The 27,007-nt window shown below is 36.8% G+C and overlaps 1 protein-coding gene across 4 annotated transcripts; it reads left to right on the top strand.

Moving 5' to 3' along the window:
• The first annotated feature begins 221 nt into the window (after window positions 1-221).
• Window positions 222-25,675, top strand: LOC109096100 (ubiquitin-protein ligase E3C-like). Of its 4 annotated transcripts, none has more exons than XM_042760500.1 (23): window positions 222-378; window positions 1,361-1,499; window positions 1,757-1,810; window positions 2,251-2,325; window positions 2,444-2,590; window positions 2,699-2,814; window positions 2,947-3,104; window positions 3,266-3,419; window positions 4,734-4,954; window positions 5,059-5,210; window positions 5,335-5,522; window positions 8,420-8,506; window positions 8,608-8,998; window positions 11,808-11,912; window positions 12,637-12,724; window positions 14,253-14,350; window positions 14,577-14,709; window positions 15,276-15,523; window positions 18,809-19,021; window positions 19,982-20,170; window positions 20,418-20,484; window positions 20,785-20,915; window positions 23,800-25,675. In XM_042760500.1, exons 2-23 carry the CDS (start codon window positions 1,434-1,436, stop codon window positions 23,968-23,970), a joined length of 3,252 nt encoding a protein of 1,083 aa, XP_042616434.1. In that variant the 5' UTR covers window positions 222-378; window positions 1,361-1,433; the 3' UTR covers window positions 23,971-25,675. The 4 variants fall into 4 exon arrangements, with proteins under 4 accessions (XP_042616434.1, XP_042616436.1, XP_042616437.1 ...); XM_042760502.1 differs by lacking the exon at window positions 222-378 and adding an exon at window positions 426-588; XM_042760503.1 differs by lacking the exon at window positions 222-378 and adding an exon at window positions 617-793.
• Window positions 25,676-27,007: the final 1,332 nt, after the last annotated feature.

Raw genomic sequence — 27,007 nt, 5'->3', positions numbered from 1 at the left:
GATTTTTTTGACATCACTTACAAACAAACTAGTAAAGATCTGCATTTTATAATAAATCTTTAAAGAAGATCTAGAGAATATGATCTAGTTACATTTCCCGAAGATCAGACCCCTTGCGCCGCAACTGGTTTCCTTTTATAGCTGGGATTCATCCAGGAAGTAATTGTGACATGTTTCATGTTATTGACCCCGTCTCTAACCAATCATTTGGAAGAAGATGTTATGTTGTCCAATCACATTTCCCCGTGCTACTGGGTAGGCGGGCTGTTCTCTGTGCTGGGTTTGTTTAGTTACAGCAACAGCAGCGATTTCGGTTTTGTTTTCTCAGTTTTCCAGTCGCTGAACGGTATCGTTCGGCTGATCATTCAATAAAACCAGGTAAACAATTCGCATTTCATCTATTAATACGACTCATCAATAGAAAATCCGCACACATCACTGAAATCTCTAGCTGACTCCAGAAGCGACCAGAGCGACAGATGACTGAAGTTTGTGTCAAGCTGAACTATCAACCAGAACAGTGTTGCACGCGTGTTTCCAAATTACTGCCTTAATTCTCGGTTACGTCTTGACATACTCCAATAACATGTACGTATACGTGCAAATTACCGGGAAACTGGGAACTGTCGAGGCGAAAGACAGCTGACCTGCTGCTGAGTCATTAGCTAGCTAGTCAAAGAACCTTTAGCCAGAAGGCTAACAGAAGTTCAGTGGATCTGACTGAAGAAAACACACCTGAACTCTGTCCTCTACAGCGCGAGTGCTCCTTTAGACCCAAAACTGTTCATATAGGGTGATGAACTTCTGGTCTTGTGATTCTTTGCTGGTTTTGTAGGTTAGCAAGCTAACTAGCCTGGCTGGAGACATAACTGACGTTAATGTATTTGCCTCTTATGAAACACAACCCCTTTCTAGAACATGTCTCGCTCGGATGAGGCTATTTTATGACGAGGTGCACAAAGAGATATTTGTATGAATCTAAGGTATATTTCCTGGCTTTTAATGTATATATAAAGTTTGATATTTCAACGGTAATGCATTGACATTTCTGGTTTCTTGTTCGTGTTGAAGTGGCAGATAAGTGTCTGCTGTAATGACCGTTTCCATTCAGTCCCACTGTGACCTTCTGCACCTCCTCAGTTATCTACCACAACGATACAGATGTCTTAAATATCTTCGTCATAACAGCTTGCTTTATTCGCAGCAGTATACAGTTAACATGCACATGTTTTCAGCTTCTTGACCAGTGTTTATTATTAGAATCACACATAAATTCTGCTACCAGAGTGTTTTTATTATTATGATTAGTTCATAGGCTTGACAGCAGTCTCGTGAGCTTTGTGTTTTCTCTGTCTTGTAGGCACAGACAGCACTTTGTTGCTCTGCACACAGGGTACCTGCATTGATCGCTGCTCAATGGGAAAAGTGTAACCATGTTCAGTTTTGAGGGAGATTTCAGGAGAACACCCAAGGTGTCCCTTGGGGGTGCTAGCAGAAAAGTAAGTTTTCCATATGATATGATGCCTAAATGATCAAATTGTCTGAAAACACAAATGTGTCTATTTCTGTGCATCACTACATTTGTCTACAATGATTATTACTTGGAAACTGATGATATGGTATGTTTGTGAATATTTGGTGTGAATGATTTCCATATATGGACTACATGAATCTGGCAAAAATTGTTTTTATTAGATTTTTTTTATATTGTTTCTGTTTTTATATTGGATCTGTTTCGATATGTGTTTTTGTACAGGAGGAGAAAGCATCACTTCTTCATCGAACACAAGAAGAAAGAAGGAAAAGGGAGGTGAGCATTGGCCTTAATGGTGTTTAATTGTAAAAATAGAACAGAAATGTTCTAAATAATGTCTGAAACTTTGTATTATGAGCACTTCTCGTATTTATTTGCTTTGTAATGATGAATCGCTTGTTGTATTCCTCATTTGTAAGTAGCTTTAGATAAAAGCGTCTGCTAAATAAATAAATGCAAATGTAAAAGTGATGTTAGTTGACTAATAGATCTAATGCGATGACGTTCACACATTTTCAAGTGTATCTTGAGAGTCCACATACTTTTGCTGCCAGTGTATAACCTAATTACCCTTGAGGTGTACAGTATTTCTGCATAGTTATTGATTCGCATTTTAGAGTCAGAAATGAGGATGTGAAACTTAAAGTTGTGACCAAATAGGAGATAACGGCCTTGTCCTTCATATATGCTTTTGCTAATCTTTGAATTTTCCACAGGATGAGAGGAAAAGACTAAAAAATGCGATCATCATTCAGTCTTACATAAGAGGATACCAAGACAGAAAACAGCAAGTATGTGGCAGCGGTTTAAACTCTACAAGTGTTGAAGGGTTTCTTCAAACAGAAGACCTGTCTGTATTCTTGTAGTTGAGATCGTTAAATTCCTAAGTATTGTCTCTTTTTCATTTAGTATGCCATTCAGAGGGGCTGCTTTGACCGCTGTGCGTGTCAGTGCCAGTCAGGCTCTGGCCCTCAACTCACAGACAGTGCCATACTCAGCCAACTTGTTCGCCAGCTTCTCTTTTTTTACAGACTAAGTGAAGACAGACACAGAATGGTAAGGAGTTTTAATGTGAAGGTTTTAATGTGAAGTTGGACAGATTGATATTGTTAAGCTGTCACTGACTTTATGAAGCTTACGGATGTTAATGTCTTAACCGCGTAGATCTGGATGTGTCAGAGTTTGGTAAAGCATCATGCTCAGTTCGTCAAGCTGCTGACGGGGCCAGAAAGACAGAGCTGCCTGTTTCAGATCAAGAGGATACTGGGGCACTGTTGCAGGTAAAATGAGATGTTCCTCAGACACTGGTTTGTGTAGCAGCATACTTAAAATAAATCCTTCTGTCACAGTCACATGTAAACCTTTAGATCGTCTTGTTGGTTGCTTGCTAAGGATTTTCTCTATCTGTTTAAGTTATTGCAAGCATTTGAAGAGGACAGTCTGAATGTGGCCGTCCCGATGAGGATGCTGGAGGTGTTTACATCTGAGAGAACCTACTTGCCCTTTCTACAGGATGAAAACTATGTCGCTGCACTTATTGAGCAAATATTGCACTATATGGTAGTGAAAGGTTTGCCCCATCCTTTATCTTTATCATTTATTAAGACAATACATGAGTATATTCACTCAGAGAGTACACGAGACTCTTTTTAATTTAGCCAAAGTTTGCGTCTGTTACCTATTGTGATATTGTAATCATATTTTCTTTTTCTTTTTCCTTCTCTCTTTTAGGATACTACAGATCTCTGTATGTTTTAGTGAATCACAAGTTGCCATCGAGTCTAGAGTACAGTGATGCCCCTTCCATTCCACTGGCACAAACGCTGCTGGAGCACACACTCAAGCCTCTGCACTTTTCATACAGCTCTTGCCCCCCAGATAGCAGGTACATATTCACAGAGGTGCATACTGGAGAAAAAGGGCAAATTAGTTCTAATTATTTGTAGCCTTTATGCTATACACGCTGTAGAGAGCATTCAGTTCAAGCTGTTATAGGAATGTCTTTCTTTTTGTGTGTGTGATGCAAGGGTTCCACCAGTAAAAGGCTGCACACTGACCTCTTATTGCAGACCGTTAGCTTTATCCTTCCAGGAGACCAATGGACAGTAGTTCTCTCACTGCTGTGTTTACAGAGAGTAGTAAAATGCAGACAGACTCATTGACTCAACATGTAATGTTTACACAACATTTACCCTCCATTCTTACACTCTCAGTGACGAACTCTGCTGTTTTCTTTTCTTTTCTCTCTGATGAACCACAAAAGCGCGAGAGAAGAAGCTTATGCATACAGTCTCGTGTTTGTCCTCTCTCTTTCTTTCTTTCTCTCACTCACTCTCTCTCTCTCACACACACACATACACAGAGGCATGCACCCAGACAAACCAGCTAGATGTTGTTTGCTACTGAGTCTCCCCTTTTTGCTTTAAATTAACATTTTTTTTTTTTTTTGTAATAATAATGTATACTTCTGTTCAAAAGTTTGGGGTCAGTAAGATTTTTTTTAAATAAATTAATAGCAAGATCATGTGACACTGAAGACTGGGGTAATGGCTGCTTAAAATTCAGCTTTGCATCACAGAAATGAAATGTATATTTTAAAAATATTAAAATGGAAAACTCTCTTGTTTTTAAATTGGAGTAGTATTTACAATATTTCTGTTTTAACTGTTATTGATCAAATAAATGAAGACTTTTTGAGCATAAGAGACTGCTTTAAAAACATTTAAAAATCTTACCTTCCCTAACCTTCCCTTGAACGTATTAATTATTTTGTTTATTGGTGTGGTTTTATTTTAGTGTGGATCAATTTAAAATTGTGGTCGTGTCACTTCTGTTTGAAGTTTTTGTCTGTAAAGCCCAGGCAAAATACATCCATTTAGAGTTACTGTATTACTGTGCTGTCACTTTAGAAAAATATGTGTGCTAAATGGGAACTAACAAGGTTTAGGTTAAAGCTCTCCTGTTGGCAAACTAAGATTGTGAATTTTGTTGTCTTGTAGATACACACACACAAAAAAAAGTGTGTGTAAATGTGTGTACATATAGTGAAGTATATTAGTATTGAAAAGGATATATAGTATGGTATTTAGAAAAATAAATTAGGTAATGTCCTTCCTGCAGACTGAAACAAACAGTATAATTACAAAATATACAAAAAAAATTCACAGGTTCTCAACCTTTTTTCTTCTTTCATTCACAGGCAGTTTGTTTTCACGGCCTTCACTGAGGAGTTCATTTCAGCGCCTTTCACTGAACAAATCTATCATTTCTTCGTGCCAGCTTTGTCAGACCCAAAACTAGCTTTCCCATTTCAGAACTTCCTTTGGTCACTTCAGGCCACCATAGCCTCCTCTGTCCAGGCCCGAGCTCAGGCTCCCTGGCTCTTTTACTTTGTGCTAACAGTTGGAGAATCAGGACTGGGTAAGTAGTGCGCTTAAAAGAACTTTAGAGTATCAGTAATATACTGTGTGTTTCTGAGGTGATGATCAGTGAATGCAATTAGTTTGTCCATTTTGTTTGTATAGGTTCACTCTCTGAAGAAGGGTTGCTGTTGTACTTGAATGCGCTCCAGACTCTGTTGCCATTGTTGCCAGTGAAGGAGTGCGGCAGTAGAGCTGACATCAACAGTGATTCAGAAGATGAAGAAGAAATGACCGTACAGCCTCCTGCTGCACAGGTGCACACATTCTCTCTTATCCACATCTTTGCACAAAAATATTCTGAGAGTACCACAGTATATCATTTTGATCTAAAAAAAAGATTAATATAATTTTGTCTTTTTTTGTCTTTTTTTTTTAAAGGATGGCAGTTGGATATCTGTGCATTACATAACAGAGGAATGTGTACAGAAGTTGGACACCAAGCAGCAGACTAACGCTCTGCTAACATTAGTTTGGAGAGACACAGCAAGTGAAGACATCTTCACCATGATGGCCTCCATCTGTCACACGCTGATGGTGCAACATCGTATGATGGTGCCCAGAGTCAGGTTAGTCATATACACAATCAACCAATCCAAAAAATTAATCACCCATCTTTTTTTGCGACATTAAGGATAGCAAATATAACCAGATTCACTGCACAGTGCATACTTGTGCTCTATCACTCTCTTACTTCAAGATAAGTTTGGCATGCTGTACCACTCTAAATGATAAAAAGAGATACAGTCATTGCTAATGAAGCAGTCAGGTGGTTAAGTCTCATCTTACTGTGTTTTTTTAATTTATTTTTTTATTACCAGGGCGGTTTTAGTTGCTGTCACTTATCAATTAGTGTAATGAGCTCTTCTCTCAATCACCTTTGCTTAATCTGCTTCTGGTTCTGCAATGCTAACAAAATGAGAACTGGATTTCAGCAGAAAGAATGAAAGTGATGGAAAGAGGTGGCATGAAAAACAGGGAAAAGGAGAATGTCTGGTTTAATGAGGGAGAGGGAGAACTCAGATAAAGTCACTGAGCTCTAAAAGGTGGTGTCAATCAATTGATCAGAACTAGTTTAAAGTTTTCACGCAGGCATTGTGCACCCTAGTCTATACCTTTTATGTTCTCAATTTTAGAGAATTAAAATTGTTGTATTATGTATTAAAATCTTATCAGTAATCAGTCTTTACAATAGAGGAGGCAGCAGTCAAACCTCTTAAAATGTACCACTTTGAAAAAAATATCAAATTTTTTAGTAGGATAATTTTTTTAGTAGGATAATTTTTTTAAAGAATTGATTAAAAAAAAAAGAGTTTTTCCAAAAAAATAAAATAAAAGTCTTAGTAGCTAATATTTCATTATACTCATAAATTATTTTAGGAGCTTAGATTTTCTCTACAATTACTTATTATTTATCTACAAATATGTATTAAATATTTATTTTGTTAGTGTTAGACATGCTTATATTAACTAAATGTTTTAACGTGGGAAAAATAAGTTTTTAAAGTTTAGTCTGTTTAACACTCACTTTCATCATTTTGCATGTTATTGTCTAATAAAAATGATATTTCCAAAGACAAAAAATATACGCCAAAATTAACTCTCTTTAATACTGTTTAATATTTAAAATTTTTCTATGAAAATATAGAGTAATATGAAATCTAAATAAAAAATAAAACATCCTATAAAGCACATTTCAAAGTTGATGTAACTCAACATTGTTTCTGTAAGATACTTTACTTTAGACTTCCTTTATAATTTTGCTCCTCTGAGATCTTTAACATGTTTTGCCAGTTCTGCTTTCTTTCATATATTAAATAAAATGGTTGAATTTCCAGTATGTTTTCCAGTATATCCTTTCTTCATCCTGTTTTTTCCTCCATTTTTTTATTTGGTGGTACTTTTATGTTTTATAGCTCCGTCCAGAAGAGAAGGCTTTTAACATAAATACTGCCTTCACTACTTTATCATTATCGGATATCTGTACAAAATAATTAGCTGGCCTATGAAGATTAATTTCTGCAGGAGTAGATGGGATAGTTTTACAAGAGGTATAACAGCTGGCCCTGATTTACAACCTTTAAAGAAGTGCCCAGTGAGCGAGCAAACTTGGTTGCCTTTTAAACATGATCATATTTTAAAGTGAAGAATATGGCTGTATTTCACACTAAACAAGGTCTTTATAGTATCACAACTGTGTTAGTGTAAATAGCGCACTTGGTTCTTGTCCATGGAAAGGTCTCATTAATGTTAAGCCTGCTGTATTTGGTTTGGCTATTTAAAGACTTCATGAAGATGCAAAGAACAGAAAGTTAAAAGAAAGGAAAAACATTGTCACAGTTATTCATGTTAATAAAAGATAGAGTTATTAGAGCAGTAAACCTGACTTTGAAATTGAGAGTGTTTGTGTGCGGTCCAGTAAAGTCATGTAGCTTTGATTATATTTCAGCCAAACACATGCTCTCTAAAGCCTGGAAGTGCTAAACTCCCAGTTTAATTTGAATTCTACCCACCTAAGATTCAATTAGCATCTAGCTAGCATGCAATTAGGTGCTGAGATGCAATTAACTTTACTGTATTTGGTCCTTGATTAAATTTCAACCATTTTTAATGTATGCATTTTTTTTGTTACTGTATTATATTGAGAAAATTCAGGCTTGAACGTTTGGTCTACATATTTCAGTTTCATCCATTTCTCAGTGAGAGGTCTGCAATTGTTTTGTTATTTTATTGTTAAGGTGCTGTCTGACATTAATGTAGCATATTGGGGGGAAAGGTCTATAAAATTGTAAACAGAAGTGCTTTGTGTGTGAGAGAGGTGGATGTAAGGTGGATGTACATATTCTTACATTAACCTCAGTTTCAATCTTATTTTCTCCCTTAATTACTTCCAATTATGCTTTATTTATTCTTTTTCCCCTTGACACAAAATAAGCCTGCACCCTGGTGTGACAGCTGTTAGGTTTAATGATTTGGGCGACCTAAGCACAGTTTCTAATTTGTGATAGCAACACTGCTACTACAGTCAGGCAATTGTGGCTGTGCTACATTGTCTCTCTGGCTGTCATTAACTTAAATGGAGCCCCCACAGGAACCACTGGTCTGTTTACGACCCTGAAGCAGACTGCTAGTTTACTAATGGAAGGGGCCTCACCTAAATAAAGCTTAATGGCTCATTTAATCTTTCCTGTGGTCACTTACAAAGACTAGAAATTCCAGCTCACTGGGTTGTTTATATTTTTTTCTACTTTATGAGTCCTGCTGGAAATTTGGGAAGTTTAGGTTTTATGGGCAGGAGATGTGGTTATTTGAACATTTAGTGATGAGCATAGTTCCTGTAGCACCTTGGTGAATAATGTTCAGTAAGGGTATTGTGTGTTTATTAGTCTACATAATGTTTGGTGGTATCAGCTATTTTACTTCAAGATATTTATTTCTGTTTTTTGTGTGTGTGTGTGTTTTTCAGGCTTTTGTACAGTTTAGCCTTCAATGCTCGCTTTCTTAGACACCTATGGCACTTAATCGCATCTATGAAGACTAAAATGATCACAGGGTGAGTTTCTACAGTTATTTTCTAATGTGTACATCTTGAGTATAATATTGACGATTCCATTTTCTTTTGTCCTCTCTTTACGCTCCCTCTCTTTTGTGTAGCTCTTTGGTTCCCTTGTTGCAGGTGATGTCTCGAGGTTCTCCAATGTCTCCGGAGGACTCCAACAGGATCATTCCTCTCTTCTATCTCTTCAGCTCACTCTTCAGTCATTCACTCATCTCTGTGCACGACAGCGAGTTCTTTGGCTCAGCAGATGGTATGGCAGGTCAGAGCCAGTCGTCAATGATGCCCTTCTCTCTGGCTGAGCTGGTGACATTGTCTCGGTGTTTGCGGGACGCGTGTCTGGGAATCATTAAGCTGGCCTATCCTGAGACTAAGACGGAGCACAAAGAGGAGTATGTAGCAGCGTTTCGCAGTGTCGGGGTGAAAACTAACAGCCAAGTACAGCAGCGCATTCAAGCTCAGCAGAAGCGATGGGTCCAGCTCTTTAAGGTGATTCACTCTATATCTACATCTCACACTCTTATTTCTTATTTCGCTGATATTAATGCAGACTTCACTTTCATAATGTGTTGTAGCTGAAAAATATAGAACATTACCAGTATGCAATTCCACATTCAATAGCGCTGATAATATCATCAGTAGATGGTGGGCGTTATTTTTAACCGGTCATTGTATTACCAGTGCTAACAGTGTCTTTGATGACCTAATTAAATGAGCTGATAATTAATGAGGCGAATAGTCTCAGCATCTGTTAGGGCCATCAGTGCTGATCAGCCAGGCAGGAAGAGCACTCACTCGGGAAATTAATAGGTTGTTTGCCAAGACTAAGTGTGCTGAACAACGGCATTAGGATTTTAGTCAGCTGTCATCACTCTCAGTCTTCCTCCATCATCCTCTTCCTCGTCTTCTTCCTTATTATTTATGTGTGTGGGATGACCAGATCTCTTGCTTGCTGTTGACAGCTCATTAACCCACTTTTGTCCTTTCATTGAACTAAAATCATTTCATTTCATTCATCATTTGTAGAGCTTTTCAGCACTGACAGTTAAAAATTAAATGTCATAATTTATAAATATGTATCTCAGTGATTGACGCATTCTAAAATTAATGTAAAGCAATTTATATGGTTATACAATACAAATCAGTACACATGTTTCTCCCCAAGTATTTAAAAAAAAAATCCACAACTTGAAAGATGTTCCCCTTTAATGAAAGACATCATTAAAAGTTTATCTTTAACAGATTTGACACTTTTCTCCAAACTGTGATCAGTGCACTCAAAACAGCTCACACAGCTGTCAGTGTAGACTTTACATTAAAACATTAAAACCAATAGATTTTTCCACTATTGATTATATCATTGTATTCAATGATACACAATGTATATCACTGTGTGCAATGTGCACACACAAGTATACAGACTACACAAAACACTTTCAAACTTAGCATTTAGGTTCATGTGGCTAATAATTGTTGAGATCATTGATCTAAGTTTGGAGAAATGTGTAAAATTAACAGAGAAAAATGTAATTTACAAAAAAAAAAAAAAATTGCTGATAGCTTTGAAGCAGCACATCTGGCTTGTTTAGAGCATTTGTTTTGGAACCTGACACATTTTCTCCCTTAGTTCAGTTCGTTGAGTCCTATATGAACACAGCATTCACACTCTGATATCAACCAAAATAATCGGTCTGAGATAGAAAATAAACTCTTGGATCACTTCCGTTGTGGTGAGAAAGCAGTCTGACCCCTACAGACCAACAAACCAAGATGTATCATAATTCATAACATGAAAAAAACAAGTCTAATTCTGTGTGTGAGCACATTATTGCAGTTGAAAATCGAAGAGGCCTAGGTGAATTGCAAGAATGCTTTTCCAGTGAAGCCTTGATTCTTACTCTAATAAATTATATGTGACTTATATACATTTGTGTGTGTGTGTGTGTAACAACAGCTAGTCCGTGGAGCTAACTTGTGTCAGTCCATCTTGACGTATGACCTCTATGAGTGGAATCCCAGAACATAAACAGTTGCACTCTGACCAATGAGAAAGCAGTTTTACTCACATGAAACTAGCATAAACACATTTTGTAGCACTTTGAAATTTTGCCTTTGTTAAAGGGACACCGAAACATTGTAAAGGTCTGAAAACACCTTTACAAAGGACAGTGAGCAATAGCATTTCAGTGATGTTTCTGCTCTTAATTTGTGAGTTTGTATTATTCCAGCAAGCTTCTGAGTTGAACACTTTGGGTTCCACGAGTCGAATCAGTATACGGCATACAAAAGGCTCTGAAACATTTCCACTAAAGATGGCGGAAAACGCCTCCTGTCAGCTAAAAGGACCCATTAAAGAAGTACAAGCAGGAGAAACGCATTTCCCAAATTGAATGTGCAATTTACAGTCAGCTCTAACGCTGTTGACCCCTCACACACTAATGTTTGCCTCCAGCCATGGGCCGTCCCTCCGGATGTTTTTTATCACTCCTATTGTCGAGCTATCTATTTAATTGAAAGAAGTTAATTGAATGAAAATGATCAACTAAGCTTGTATTAATATTGCTAATGGAACTTTTTTCTTGGCTGTGTTTGGAGAGGGATGTCACTGCAGGAGTTTTGGAGAGACCCATTAAGGCCTGCACTTAACCTGATGGGCTAATTAACCAATGCTTATTCAGTCCACTTAGACAGGAAGTGCCTTCGGACCCCCTGCCCCACAAACCCACTAGCAACAGAGTTTTGCACTTGCTGTTATTACAGACTCTCTGTTGTTAGCATGTCTTGGTCAGAGATTGATAGGCATTCTCTAGAAATGGCCAGCCAGACGTTTGTGAGACACTGTAATCGGAGAAGAAAAAGCTTTTGCATGAGTATTAAACAGAAGTGTAGATAAATGAATTTGGATGAAGTCGATTGACTTTGTGGGTGAATTACCTAGTGTTTAAAGAGAATGAAGACATAGAAAAGACATTTCGGTGAATTGTAGTATTTATTTTCGGCACAAGTGAGTATCTGTATATTTGTGTCAGCAATTCACAAACCGATTAGTTGTGCTGGCTAACAGTGACAGTTTATCTGTCTGCTCCTTCACCGTTATAGAAGCTATGCAATTACCGATTAAAGTAATGGGATTACTTGGGGCAAATTGTTTTATCTGCTTGCAGAACTGTTAATGACTTAATCATAATGTTTTTTGGAAGCTTAGTATTTTAAATTGCTTTAAGATTGAAATTATTTATGTGTGAATGAATATTGTACTGAACATTAGTTTTTTTTTTTATAATTTTTTTTTTTAAAGGTGATTACCAACCTTGTGAAAATGCTGAAAGCCCGAGATATTCGAAGACCATTCTGTCCGTCAGGTCACTGGCTGTCTGATGAGGTCAACATCAGAGCAGACAAGGTAAAATTAACTCGTCTAATCATATGATTACAACCTACTAAACAGAATTACTAGTTTTGCTGTGTGATCAACAATATTTTTGATTGATAACAGATAAACAATTTTTCTGTATGATGTAAAGCATTTGCATTTAAAAGAATGAGTTAGGGCTGCACGATTATGACAGAAATCTTAACTGTCGATTATTCCCTTGAAATTGTGATTATTACGATTATAACAATTTACATTGAGTGATGTTTATACCATTGCTTGAAGCAACTGCATGCCATATTTTTATATGAAAATAAACCAGCTGAAAACACTTTAGTATTTAGTATTATTTAGTATTATTTAGTATCTATAGTATTAAGCCTCAAATGTCAACTATACATTGGATTGGTTTCTTCTTTAAATAATACTAATAATAATAAAAAAATAATGCATGGTATTATATAAATTAAAACAATGAAAAAACCCCCGCAAGCACTCAGAATAACATAAGTGGACTTTGAATGATTAATTGCCATTTTCAATGATTATGTAATTGTGCCATCCATAATTGTATTCATGATTAGAATTTCCTTAATTGTGCAGTCCTAGAATAAATACATTTCATTATGACAGTATAATGTTTAAATTGTTTTAAACATAGATGTGTTTCTAAATAAGTTCATATATGTATGTGTGGAATCAATTATAGCTTGTAGTGATCTAACGTGCTTTGTATATTGATATTTGTGTGTAGGTGACTCAGCTCTATGTGCCCTCTGCAAGACATGTGTGGAGAACCAGGAGAATGGGACGTATCGGGCCGCTTCAGTCCAATTTAGACGGTAAGACTTATCCATGGAGAACAACCACAACTGAAGTGTCGTGGAACACACACGCACGAACATGAAGTGATAATAACAGCCAGTCAAGCAATTTCATTCAAAAACAAGTAAGAGTACTCAAGAGTATGTTAATGCAAACTAGTACCAGTGTTTCTGGTCTTTTCCATGCCACCCTGGAGCATATGTGCTTAAAAATACAATTAGCCTAAGGCTGGACACATCTGGCTGCCTGATTGTCCCGACCTTTTTCATTTTCCTAAATGGACCTGCGAGGTAGTGACGAATGGCTCCTGTATTGACCATGCTGCACCATATTTCTCCACCAAGATGGCCCCTTGATGGCTGGTTTGTGGAAAGAGAGAGAGGACTGACTAATTGAGAAGAATCATTCCACCTTGCAAGCAGCGTATTAGATGAATGACACTCCTCATCTGCTGCTATGGCAGTTTTTTTTCCTGTGGTCAAAACGTTTGTAGGACGGAGTTTTAATACAAAACAAACGTCCCTCTAATGGAGGGAGAGGACCGGTGGATGGGCAAATCGCTGCTGAGTTAATTAAAAGAGTGTGGCAGGAAAGACAGAGGAGGATTGAGTGATCTTTAATGGGTGCTCTGTAAATACTGCACTCAGCAAGGCTGGTAGTAGACCTCACTCAAGGTTGTGCAAGTGTACAGATGCAAATGAAGTAGGTCCTTAACAGACATCAAGTTTCTTTTGTTTACCAAGGACCCATTGATTTGATTAAAAATACAGAAAGTAATGGTAATATTGTGAAATATCATTACTATTTAGAATAACTGATTTCTGTTTGAATGGATTTTCAAATGTGATTTATTGCTGTGATGCAAAGCTGAATTTTCAGCAGTCTTCATTGTCACCTGTTCCTTTTTTAGTTAAAACCATGATCTATTTTTTTCAGTATTCTTTGTTGACTTTTGTCTCTTTTAATGCATCCTTTATGAATAAAAGTATTTCTGTTTAAAATTTTTACTGACCCCAGACTTTTAAAAGTTAGTGTATATTTTTTATTTTTTATTTTGGGTTGACTGATAGTATATTTGTCTGGATGATGAACAGAAAGCTTTAGAGATTGTCAGCAGGATAGATGAAGATTCTGTGCTTGAGTGAATTTCTTTTCAGCATTTTGTCTTGTTGTCCATGTATATTAAAGAGCAGAATGTTACATTATTGATTAGATTTCTAAAGGTGAAACAACATTATTGGGTGTTTTAATTATATTTGTACATGTTTTTTTTATTTTTGCCGTTTTCATTACATGCATAGGTGTAGAGAGAGGGCAAGAAGTGACAATGATATTGGAAACAAGATCAGCAAATGACGCAAGCTGGATTTGATCTTATATCACCAGCATTGAAGAGCCACAGCCATAATTTGAACATATTAGTAGATTTTTGTTGAAGATATTTGTCTTTAGAGAGATGTTTTTATTTGTATTTTTGTAATGAGATGTTTGTTAAAGAAGACTTAAAGAATAAAGGTTTACAGAAATGTTTGTTTTCCCTCACAGTTGGACTGGAGCCTCCACCATTGTCAGTATCAGAGGAGAGACATTTGGCAATCCTCACCGAACTTCCGTTTGTGGTGCCCTTTGAGGAGAGAGTGAAGGTAAGACCGCCATCACTGGTATGGTGTGGAGTATGTTTTGTGCACAACACTGGTCAAAAATTCAGTGATCTGTGAATTAAAAAGAAGGCTGAAAGTTGTAATTATGTAATATTGTGTTTTATGCTTTAGATAAGAATTGCAAGTAAAAATCCAAATGAACACATGCTCAGATTCTGCAGTGTTAAATGATGTTAATTAACTAAACTTTGTTTATTCTGCCTTTTAGATCTTCCAGAAGTTGATCTATGCTGATAAGCGTGAAGTGCAAGGAGATGGCCCTTTTTTGGATGGCGTAAATATCACCATTCGAAGGAACTACATCTATGAAGATGCTTACGACAAATTATCTCTCGAAAATGGTAACCAAGGCAAACCTACCCCTTCAAACATGTTGAAATCTCTCCTTATAAAAAGCATTTAGCACAATGAATGTGGCATTCTTAGACACTGAGGGAAAAAACATTAACCTTGCTTAGGAATTAGATACAATAATTCATAGCAGCTGTCAACAAAAGCTGTTTAGATGATTTAGGGCAAGGCGTCTTGAGTGTAAGAACTCACCTCTTGAGTCTCTTAGAAAGTCTCTTTAGTTGTGTAGCGTCAGACTTTTGTAGATGACATGGAAAAGATTGAGTTATGACATTGTTTAATTAAAAATTATGAGGTCAAAACAGTTCACCTCTTCATTTATTTGGATTAACGTGCATATTGACTAGTTTTTATATCATTGTGGGTTTAAGTGACATGTAAGTAGTTTCATTGAAAATATGATTGTCTAATTTTACCACATAAATTCATTAATATGTTTTCTCATGATATTATTCCCTGTACTCTAGTCTACCCCACAAACACGTAATGACTTTTACTGATTTTGAAGAGGGGTCATGTGGAACATGCTAAATACATTTGTTTCTCTCCATTTCAGAGCCTGATCTTAAGAAAAGGATCAGGGTTCATTTGCTCAATGCACATGGGCTGGATGAAGCTGGCATTGACGGAGGAGGAATATTCAGAGAGTTCTTGAATGAGCTGTTGAAGTCGGGCTTTAATCCTAACCAAGGCTTCTTCAAGACGACTAATGAAGGTCTTCTCTATCCGAGTCCCACTGCAGAGATGCTTGTGGGAGAATCCTTCACCTGGCATTACTACTTCCTTGGCAGAATACTGGGAAAGGTAAGACGAGGATCACATGATGTATTGCACTACACTGTAACATTTTGATCTCTTCCGTAGCACAGAGAGGACAGAGCATCACAGAATCACTTTAATCTAACCTGCTAGACCTGGTCACTATTTGTTTAAATTATTTTACTGTAAATGGATTATTTGATAACTCTTGCAGCGGCTTGTCTTTGGGTTTTCTCTCAGTTGTTTCATTTGCCTTTCACTTTCATACACTCTCAAACACAGAAAGGGTGATTTAGATCAATGCTGAAGGTCAAAGTTCAGCTTCAATCAGTGGTCTCAGGCTGAGTAGCTTAGTTACCATTATAAATCCTATCCATTTGATTTATGAGGCCACTGCAGTTTAAAATCAAGTTTATTTGTGGCCTTTTGCTCCAAATAATTTTTCCTTTATCTAGGTTTATTTTTGTAAGATCATTTTGAAAGTGACATGTAAGAAACTGCCATCAAAACATAAGAAATGTTTGGCTACGTGTAAATTTTGCTTGCTTGGTTTAATAACTTTAATTTAGCTTCAGAAATTACAATTCACTGTTTCCAAGCATTCCCAGAATCTATACACATAGTACCAGTATGTATTTAATTAAAAGGGTTGATAATAAGTGGAAAATGTTTTACAATAAGCCATATGGTTAACTTTTCTTATTATCCTAATTTTGCCCTGTCTTTTCTTTTAATGGCTACACCTTGAGCCACAATTTATTGTCACCATTGTTCTGGCCATCTCTTTTGTGTGTCCGCAAGCTGGTATTTATTAGCCGCTAATGTTTTTAAAGTTTCATTAATGCGTATGCCCAGGATTGTTTATCGCAAAGCACATTGACTGGGGGAAGGGTAGATGAATTACCTCATGCCAAGAAGCTCGCTGCTCAATTAGGCTACTCCATTAGTCCATGATTCCCCATCTCTGTTTGTGTAGCCATCGCATTTGGCCATGGACGCTAAATCAGCTAGCACCATAAATAACAGGCTCTGTGCCGCTGGTAATAGAGTTTTGATCTGTTTTACAGTCACAGGCATCAACACCACTTGTGAGGAGGCAATTCAGGCCACTTATTAGAGAGCTATGATGAACACAAACACATATGCACACTTTGTGCGATGGAAGGGACATAACTGAGCTCCTGTCCTGAGGAATGGCTAGCCCCGCCCCCTACTTTCCTGATCTTATTCCATTCAATTGCCCCCTCGCCTTAGTAATGTGCAAAGCAATTAAGGTGACGAGATTAATTTGAATTTGACTTTCAATTAACCCTCCTTCTCTCTCCATAAATATGTGAAGGAGTGGCAGACTGAAGGGGATATTGATATTTGTTTAGTGCTGTTACAAAGGCGACCTGTATAGATTACAATTGCGTCACTGTTGCAGTTTGGCTGGGCCCACCACTAGACACACACACAGAAGAACAGAAAAGCTGTTGATCATTTCTGTGATGTAGTGCCCCTTTTATTTATTTATTTTTGCGAATTGTGCCGATTTGTCACAGAGGTAATGTTACATTGCTGGCTTTGATTTTGAACCTATCAGTATTGTTTTGTATTGTATGTGTTTGCGAAATTATGGCATTCTTAAAAACGTTTAAGAGAAAGTTTTAATATGAAAGATTTCATTAAAACTATAAATATTTCTGACAAAAGAAAATCTTTTTTTTGGTTGCGGAGTCAGTGAATAAAATACAGATTTAATACAGTTTAGATTTGGGATATCTGCACTTCTTGCTCATTGGATAGAGTTTAGGCATCAGTGCAAATAAAGATTTTATGTGGACCTGATAATCAGTGCATTACACAAAATTGGAGCCCCAGTCATTCACACATTGACACATAATTTTTCCATATTTGCAATATTAAATATTTTGGCTAATTTGATTTTGCTTTCAGATACCATTAAGAAGTGTAGTACTCTCAGCTCCATTTAACATACAATTCTATTTTACATTCTAGTTTTTATTCTTTTTAATTTTTCTTTCATTATTTTTTTCATGATTGTTTTTATATATTTAATATATACAGTGTACAGTGTTTACCAGGTTTACATTTCAGTGCAAGTTGTATTCTGTATATCTGACAAATAAAATCTTGAATCTCAACATGCAGAACTGCTATTGCATATTAGCATGTAGACAGCATAGGTTGGGTGCATTTATAGATCATGATGTAGAAGAAAACAGTGTTTCCACAATATTGAAAGTGGATACTTAGAAAATAAAGACCTTTTTATTAAGGTTTTGAGACATGCTACGGCCATTCAATTGAAGCTTTGAAGCCACTTGTTTAGAATTACCTCCTGTTGAATTATTTTCACACGAATACTACTACAGTCTATTCATGCCCTAAAATACAAACAAACACACACACACACACACACACACACACACACACACACACACACAAATACCACGTGTTCTGCAGTTCAACAAGCAGAGCTTAACTGTTCCTCTCCAAAGGGCAACAGAGAGGAAAGAGAAGGTCAGAACTCCTGATTGATGGCAAGTGTGTTAAATTTTTTATTGATTCTTAATGCTGTAAATTTACAAATTTATTTGGCAGAAACAGAAGGCAGCTGCTAAGTTGTTGGCATTTACTCTCCTGATGGTGCCACAATTTGCATTAATTGCGTTGCCACTGCACTCACTTATATTAAAAGGCCCAGCCATTCATTAATCCTTTTTATCCCAAGTCATTTTGGCACAATTTCTGGCAATAAACACCCATAAATAACTTGAAGGTTTGAAAAATAGTCTGCGTCGTGCCTCCATATCCTTATTGCGGCTTCTTCCCGGGAGCGACGTTATTGATAGGTTTCAGGAGGGCGCAGCACATATGTTCCCACAACAGGGCTTGTTGGAAGAATGTTGCTAAGTGGATTATTTTGCATAAAAAATGTCCCATGTTTGAAGTCGCACAATTAACCTGTGTTTAGAAAATGCTCTGATTTACAGTCTGTGTGTGTGTGTGTGTGTGTGTGTGTGAATGTGTGTGTTTTAGATGCATTATGGAGATTTATAATCCATGTAGCTTATGTGGTCGAGGGATTTTAGTGCAATCATTTATTCAAAGCCTGTATATTTTAATGCCCTCAGATACGGTCTTTGAGGTACTTCAGCTTTTATGACTCCCCCATCCTTAATTGAACAACAGGTTAAGGATACAGTTGATGTTTTTAAAGTTTGAGCTTCTTCAGTTTAAAGTGTCAGTATTTGGGACAGATTAGCCCACTGGATGTGGACATCGTCTTTAATCAAATATCTCTCTCTTTCTTCTGTCCCCCAGGCGCTGTATGAAAACATGCTAGTGGAATTGCCATTTGCAAGTTTCTTCCTGTCCAAGCTCTTAGGCACCAGTGCAGAGGTGGACATCCACCATCTGGCCTCTCTAGACCCAGAGATGTACAGAAACCTGCTTTTCCTCAAGAGCTATGAAGGCGATGTGGAAGACCTTGGACTTAACTTCACAGTGGTCAACAATGATCTCGGGGAGGCCCAGGTGAACAACATGTCTTTGCCCCCACCTTTTATGCTCTTTTGATTGTCTTTTGTGTCTCCTCTCTCCCTCTTTTGCATTGTTAATGATTGATCTAACTGTTGTTAGTCCTGGCTGATGGAGATAAAGCACGTCTCTGTCTAGATCTCTCTGAAAGAACTCCTCTGTTGACCAGAAACATACCTGCTGGGTAGCATAGTATTAGAGCTTATCATTCAGCACGATATCTAGCACTGCCACTCCTTACCACCAATTTTTGATTGCTTCCATTGTCCTCATTTGTTAGTCGCTTTGGATAAAAGCATCTGCTAAATGACTAAATGTAATGTAAAAAAAACAAACAACAAAAATACCCACCTCAGCTTGAGGTGTGTGAAGGGAAATTTTATGTGCTCTCCATTTGTTTCAAGTTCATTTTTTCTCTGGCATTTAGAAAATCTTGATTGTTAGAATTATTCTTAAATAATAATTTAATTATATAGAGAAAATGTATACATGTTATAAAATATATATATATATATATATATATATATATATATATATATATATATATATATATATATATATATATATATATATATATATATATATATATATATATATATATATATATATATAAAAAATCTGATTAAAAAAATAAAAACAATAAAAACTATGCCAGAATGGGTCACAGATTGGTAGATTTAGCCTAAATAGTTGCTCAATAGATAATTGTTATTGATAAACTTATATTTCCCATTCCCTTTTTCTTATTATAACTGGGGTAAGCTAGTAAAAGTAAACATTGTTCATTCACTTTCCCCTTCATTAGCGAGGTAAAGGGTGTCCATGTGCACTCATTTCCTCCATGTTCCTCAATTGCCTTCAGCACTTTCCTCTGCAGCTTTCAACAAGGAATTAAATCATCACTGAGCCCAGGGTGATGGTGCCTGTCACACTTCCATCGATTTGTGTCTTTTCCAGGTGGTCGAGCTCAAACCAGGTGGAAAGGACATCCCGGTAACCACAGCCAACAGGATAGCCTACATCCATTTAGTGGCCGATTACCGTCTGAACAAACAAATCCGAGCACACTGCCTGGCCTTTCGACAGGGCCTGGCCAACGTGGTCAACCTGGAGTGGCTGCGCATGTTTGATCAGCAGGAAATTCAGGTAGCAGCTTACCTCTGTGCACACACACATGCTTAGATTTACACTGAAAATGTGAGAAAAGGCACATCTGTCTAGACACAAAGCAATCAATCATGTATCAGAAAAGATTAGTAATAATGAGATCAACAGATATTATCACAGTCTGTCTATTCTTTACTCCCTACTTTAAACACTCCTATTTGTGGTTATTTATTAAATGTAAACAACCCCAACTCCAACTCTGGAACAAGTCCATTTATTTTTTCAGGTACTGATTTCTGGTGCACTTGTGCCCATCTGTCTGGAAGACCTGAAGAAATTTACTAACTACTCAGGTACTACAAGAACACCCATAACACTTTTTATCAGTCACTTTATCTTAGATTGAGCTTGATTTAAGGTCAGGTTGCTATTTTTTTATATTCTGTATTTATTGGTAATGGAGAGCAAAAACACGCATACAGTAGGTAAAAAAAAGTACATTTTGGATGCATGTTTTGAAGTAAAGCACATAGCAGAGATGCAGTATTAACTGATAATTCAGAAGGGTTTAGTGATGCAAGTCTTTAGAATTTCATTTTATGCATTCTATTCTTAACTTTATTGTTTTTCTTAACTGTTGCTGCATTACTCAGGTGGTTATACAGCAAATCATCCAGTGATCAAACTATTCTGGGATGTGGTGGAGAGCTTCAGCGATGAGGAGAAACGCAAGCTGCTAAAGTTTGTTACAAGCTGCTCACGGCCTCCGCTCTTAGGCTTCAAGGTCAGTAAGATTGACCAACACCCTCCGAAAATATGATTTTAATGAACTTTTGACATGTGAAAGACATCTAAGGTTCTGATCTGTTGTGTCTGAACTCTTTAAATAGGAGTTAATAATTCATCTGGGATTGTATGGTGCCTTAGATGGGTTCACAGGAAAAGTGAAATGTACAGACATGACCCAACTCAGCTGCATCGATATGACTAGCGTCTGTTATCACATACGGAGTTTAGCTGAAGTTCACGCCAGCTCACACCTTCTAATTATTTTGTCCCATTTTCTACATTTTTATTCAGTAAAGTTATCAGGATCCCCACCGCAAAGAATTCTACTCGCTCTAAGGTGTGCGTCTGCCTTAACGGAGAAATAATGAAGTTAACAGATTATGTTTTGTCATAGTATATCGTCATTAATTTACACAAGGGTGTATGAGCAAACAGGCTCATTGTAGCAAATCATTTTTACATTATAACAGCTATCAGGAAAGGCCTTATCTTAGCCTCTATTTGTGCTAGAGAGGTTGTGACCCTTAGCAGTGTAATGTTATTTGAGGCTTTGCCAAGTGCCACTGGGTGCGTCAAATCCATCTGACTGATAAAAACTTATAAATGCCCTGTTGAACTTTAAATGGCTCTCACTTAATGTTGACTGGATCTAGCGTGTAATCACAGGCCAAAAAAATGGGTATGAGAGAATAGCTTCTGACAGCTTTCAAATTATTCTGCCGACTTCATCTACCAACAGTTTTCTTATTTGACAGGATTAGTATCATCTCAGTCTCTAGGAATGTAATCTTAAGTCTTTTTCTTGTATGTCACAGTGTTGTGCTTATTACACTCAGCAAAATCTGGAGAACAGAAACATCATTAAATGTGTTTTTATGCCTTACTTAAACTAACCAAGGACAGTAATTGTCATTTCATTGACTTTATTACATATTTTAATAGCTGTCATCAGTTTAAAGCGGATTACTTCAGCGTGTATGAATTTGGGAGGGGGAAAAAATCATGGCTTCTGAGCAATTCCACAGATATGTGTTACTGCCAAAATTAAAGTGGGGCTGTTTAATGAATTTGACTTTGGTGCAGACGCTCTGAGGAACGGGTGGAAAGGAGGAGCAAGAGGAAAAAGACGAAGAGAGACAGATCAAGGGGAGATGGCCTCCCACCTCGTCTGCCTCTTTAGCCAGCTCAGCCTTAATTAGGAGCTGTTAAACACCCCAGAATTCATTAGGGGAGAAATAGCCCTGTCACTGAGAGCTATTTAAAAAAGATGATGGATGCGCTTTTTGCAAAACGATGGCTCCCATCGTGACACTTTCTCGATAGGCAACGATAGTTTAATACCTTAATTGTTAGAAAAATTGGCCCGTTAAAGCAGGTTTAATCAGGTTCATTTTGGGGTTGAGCCTTGCAGCCGCGTGGAGAATTTTTTCATTGGGCCTATCTTGTTGTTCTTCCAGTAACCTTTCACAGATTTCAAGTTGTAAGCTTAGATTTTGCTTTAGATATCAGGGTGTTATTTATCTGCACAGATGCTGCCCATTTAAAATGTGTATTAGTATTTTTTTTTTTTTTTTAATTTAAACATATTTATTACTAAACAACAGTATCTAGACTGTGTCTACACTGGAAACAAGTGACTTGACATAATCAAAGAGAACTTGTTGTAATCAGTGGTTCACTGATGCCCGGTTTTATTTCTGGCATTCTTCAAGTGTTTGCACTAAAGTAACAGTAGAAATGGATTTGGAACTTTCACTTTCAGTTTGAAGCTGTACGGTGTGGCACATCAGTGGTCGTGACCAGTGTAGACACAATAGCCTCTTTCACACAAACAGTCTTTACTGGTAAATTACCTGAAAATTCCCGTTAAGAGATCATGTGTGAACAGGACCTTTTCAAAAATACCCGTAAATTTGTTTTGGCAGTTTACCGGTCTGAAAAGTTGTAACATTTCCAGTAAATTATCAGTAATGTGCTCTGTGAACACAGAATGTGATTACTGGTATGCGCACGTACAAGTTCAGAAGGCACAGTTTGTGCAGCCTTAGAAAACGGTCTGATAATGCTTTCATGGATTGTCGTCCATGGAATGTGCCACTTAAAAACAATCAACTTTTCACTTCACAGGACGTTAATTGATGGACGAGAGTCATGTAGATTATTGTGATGTTTTTATCATCTGTTTGAACTCTCATTCTGACGGCACCCATTCACTGCAATGGATTCATTTGTGAGCATGTGATATAATTCTACAATTCTCCAAATCTGTTCATATGAATAAACAAACTCAACTACTTCTTGAGTTTGCCTGAAGGCCAGTACATTTTAAGCAAATGTTCATTTTTAGGTCAACTTTACAAGTACTATACAAGTATATCTAGACAGTCATTAAAGAAATTAATAATAACTTGCAGTTTCAGTAAGTTAGTCAGATGTTGATTTAGTATCCGCCCTGAGTGATTCAATGAGCTCTTTCTGTAAAAGATGTGTCAGACGGATTTAACCCATTAACGAACGGTCGAGTGTTTTTGTCCAGGTCATTAAAAGAACTGATTAAAAAAATGTGACTTGTGAATTTTTACAAGACTGGTCACTCTGTATGTTTTGTTTTGCTTGCTGCCCACAAAACTCAACTCAATAGAAAGGCATGTTTTATGCTTTAATTTTGCACATTTTTTATGATTATTTTTTTAATCTTCACATTTAATGCAGATTGAAATCTCACATTCACCACTGGACTAAAATAGGATTTAGTTTGTCACTTTAAATTTTTTTTTTTTTTCTCTACCCCTTATTTCTTCCATGTATATGAACAGATGTGTCTGTAGAGTATTGTTCACTGATGTTTATGAGACTCTCTGCTTTCTCATTGTCTGTAGGAGCTGTACCCAGCCTTTTGCATCCATAACGGAGGCACTGACCTGGAGCGTCTCCCTACCGCTAGCACTTGCATGAACCTTCTCAAGCTGCCAGAGTTCTGTGACCCTCAGCAAATGAGAAACAAGTTACTCTATGCTATTGAATCCTCTGCTGGCTTTGAGCTCAGCTGAGGAATACTTCATCTCCTTGATGCCCTTGAAACCCAGACCAGAATATTCGTCTTTTGTCATGGGGACCAGATAGGAAATGATCTGAATGGACAGACATTGTGTCTGCTGTGGATCTACAGTGATTTACAGAAGGTGTTGGGACATAAAAAAAAAAGAGGGAAACAGACAGTTTGAAGCTGTGGCACGGACCTATATTTGCTCAGTTTTATTTTTACTTCAAAGAGCGTAAACTTGTAAATAATGCATTTATAATTTCAAAGCAACTTCCCAGAAGGTGTCCATTGATCAAAAGCACTAACATTAAACAGGAAAATCTAAATGTTGGAGATACCGAAAGAATAAAATGGCAACGCAAAGTTTATTTGTAGATTTTCCTTGGTTTTGCATCGCTAACATCAAGAGTGGATGTTTTAAGAACATTTCATTTTACGGTTTCAAATGCTCGGTCACCATAGTGCAGCACAACTTGAGTGTAAAATGCATGCATTAGCCTCGCTGACTCAAGCACAAGCTAAACAAGCTTCTCCAATATAACAGCATGCCTGAATCTTCTTCAGTACAGTATATTAAAGAGTTGCCTTGGTTTTAGGTCACACCGCTTCAGCTATACAAACGTGCACGCCTTGATACAGGGCTTGCTAACAGTGTAGCATTTGCTGAAATCTCTGAGCTATAAATTTTCCAGGTTAAAAATGATTTTATGGCTAATGTGCCACTAACAGAAGAGTTTAATAGATTAGAGTCATGGCAGGACGTGTGAGGTTAACAGGTGGTAGAACAGTAGCACAGAAAATGGTGTGTAGTCATCTTGTTTTAATCGCGTAGTAATGATGACTTAAATTGGCTGATACAGGTACACATTTACCTATCGAACAAATTACAGTACACTAGGAAAAAAAAAAAAATTGTCACTTTGAAAATACAAAAGTGACCAGCTGCAACTGGTCTGTTGATGAGATTTCAAGCCTCAAGGTTTATGTGTCCACTGGTTTACACACGTGTGTGTGTGTGTGTGTGTGCGTGTGTGCGTGTGTATATTCCACACAATAGGCCTTGGCATTTTAGCGATGGATAATGATGTTATAAATTAATTTTTGTGCAATAAAATAAAAATGGATTTGAGGACTTGTTTTTAGATCAGTAGTTAAAAGGGAGATTTTTAAGTCAAACAAAATTGATCAGTGAAGGAAGTGTGTGACTTCAAAGCCAAGCCCTGTGTACTGGACACTACTCCAACATCTGCTGTAGCTCAGAACAATTCCATAAACTGAAGAGGATTGAAGTATTTCCTGTCAGCATCCTCTTTTTGCTTTTTTAATTTTTTTTTGCTGCGATTTATCTAGGTTCAGCATGGCTGATGGTGTAGGGAGCTGATGATGATGGATATGTGAATAATGTATATGTCTACATCTTTTAATGTTCACACAGCATTTGTACAAGACTTTTAATTTCTCTCTTCACCTTGTCAGTAATAACCTGTCTCCCAACATCTGTTAAATGAGGAATATGAGATCATGCAGGTGCTGAATATCTGATTGTTTACAGACACTGATGTGTAGAGTTTGTCTTGATGTTGGTGATGAGAAAGGACAAGCAAAGTTTGTGTAAAGATGTATATTTACCGACTTTACGTGCAGGTGTTCAATCTAAGTGTCAGACTGTATGGCAATTATTAAATATGTTTTGAGTTTTTATTTGCACTGGAGATATCAGCATCTTTTGTTGAAATGGAATATTTAAGAAAAAACTGTGGGATGAGATTTTCATTTGGAGTTTTATGGCCTTTGACATATAATTAAAGAAACATCCAGTGATGGAACAAGAAAGGAGGCTATTCGGGACCACAAATGCATTATCAGTACGACATAAATTAAGGGTGTGTGTGGTTGACATAAATCTAATGGGGTCCTGCTATGAGAGCAAGAGATGGCCGGAGAGCAGAGGGAACTTTTTATTTCTCCTTGGATCATCTCCATGTATTCTCCCAGCCTCAGTCTCACCCTCCTCCTCTAAACTCCTCCCTCTCTGACCAAATCTCCACCATTTTAACAACAATCTCAGACGGGGGTAATTGGGTCTTAAAAAACCAACTTGTCCTATAGCTATGAAGGATTGGTCTTAATTATGGCAAGATTTATTTGGGCATATTACCTCATAATGGATTATAGCTCAAACTTAATGCCTCTGGCCATCAATCACATCCACGTGCAAAGATATACCAAAGGTATTTTATACAGCTTTTAGAAATGTTATTATTGCACTTAGGGTCAAGTCATTTCACACCAGAATGTGAAAGCTTAAAGATTTCATTTCAGAGAATTCATTAGGAACAATTAATGGGTTTTATAAAACCCTTTACGTTTAACAGGGTCTGATTGCTTCTTTTAAAGTAGATTGTCATGAATTGTGTTAAAGAAATTGTTTTGTGAAACATGTATTAAATATATAGTTTAAACATGTTATTTATCTTTGTCAATGTAGAAACCCCCACTTCAGTAGCATTTACATAAACTTTACACATTTATTCCTATCCATATTCTGAAGGTTTTTACAGATGGGTTTGTTCATCAATAATTATACATTTTATTCATAAAAATGGTGAAAATATACTTATTTTATTCTGGAGGTGACAGTATTTTCTGATTTATGGAGTGATAAAAGGGATATCATAAATCCCCTCTGTAAAAACCTTTGACTCTAATTTGTCTACAAAATGAACAAGAATTATGAACTGAGCTTTATCCACTGTTCAGATTGTTTTTGTGGAAATTAATGCAAATTTGTATATCTAATTAGATTATGCGCAATTTGCATATTTAAACATTTCAGAAAAGTTGTAAAACAAAAAAGTTTGCAATTCTGCACATAAGTTGATTTGCCACAAATTTGAACAGATTTGAAAAAAAAAAAAACCCATATATATGTGTGTGTGTGTGTGTATATATATATATATATATATATATATATATATATATATATATTATAATATATGTTTATATTACTGTTAACTTAATTTCTAATGTATCATAAACATGTA

Source organism: Cyprinus carpio, chromosome A7 (genome assembly GCF_018340385.1).
Source record: "Cyprinus carpio isolate SPL01 chromosome A7, ASM1834038v1, whole genome shotgun sequence".
NCBI classification, from domain to species: Eukaryota; Metazoa; Chordata; class Actinopteri; order Cypriniformes; family Cyprinidae; genus Cyprinus; species Cyprinus carpio.
The sequence above is the reverse complement of the archived record's forward strand: the minus strand, read 5'-3'. Positions and strand labels throughout refer to the sequence as shown.

What these genes read in the sequence shown, in the direction of transcription:
- LOC109096100 (XM_042760500.1), top strand. Translation starts at nt 1,434, where the DNA reads ATGTTCAGTTTTGAGGGAGATTTCAGGAGAACACCCAAGGTGTCCCTT. An exon ending in TACAGCCTCCTGCTGCACAG is followed by an intron (nt 5,211 to 5,334) that starts GTGCACACATTC and finishes TTTTTTTTAAAG; the next exon opens with GATGGCAGTTGGATATCTGT. An exon ending in GCTTCAGTCCAATTTAGACG is followed by an intron (nt 12,725 to 14,252) that starts GTAAGACTTATC and finishes TTTCCCTCACAG; the next exon opens with TTGGACTGGAGCCTCCACCA.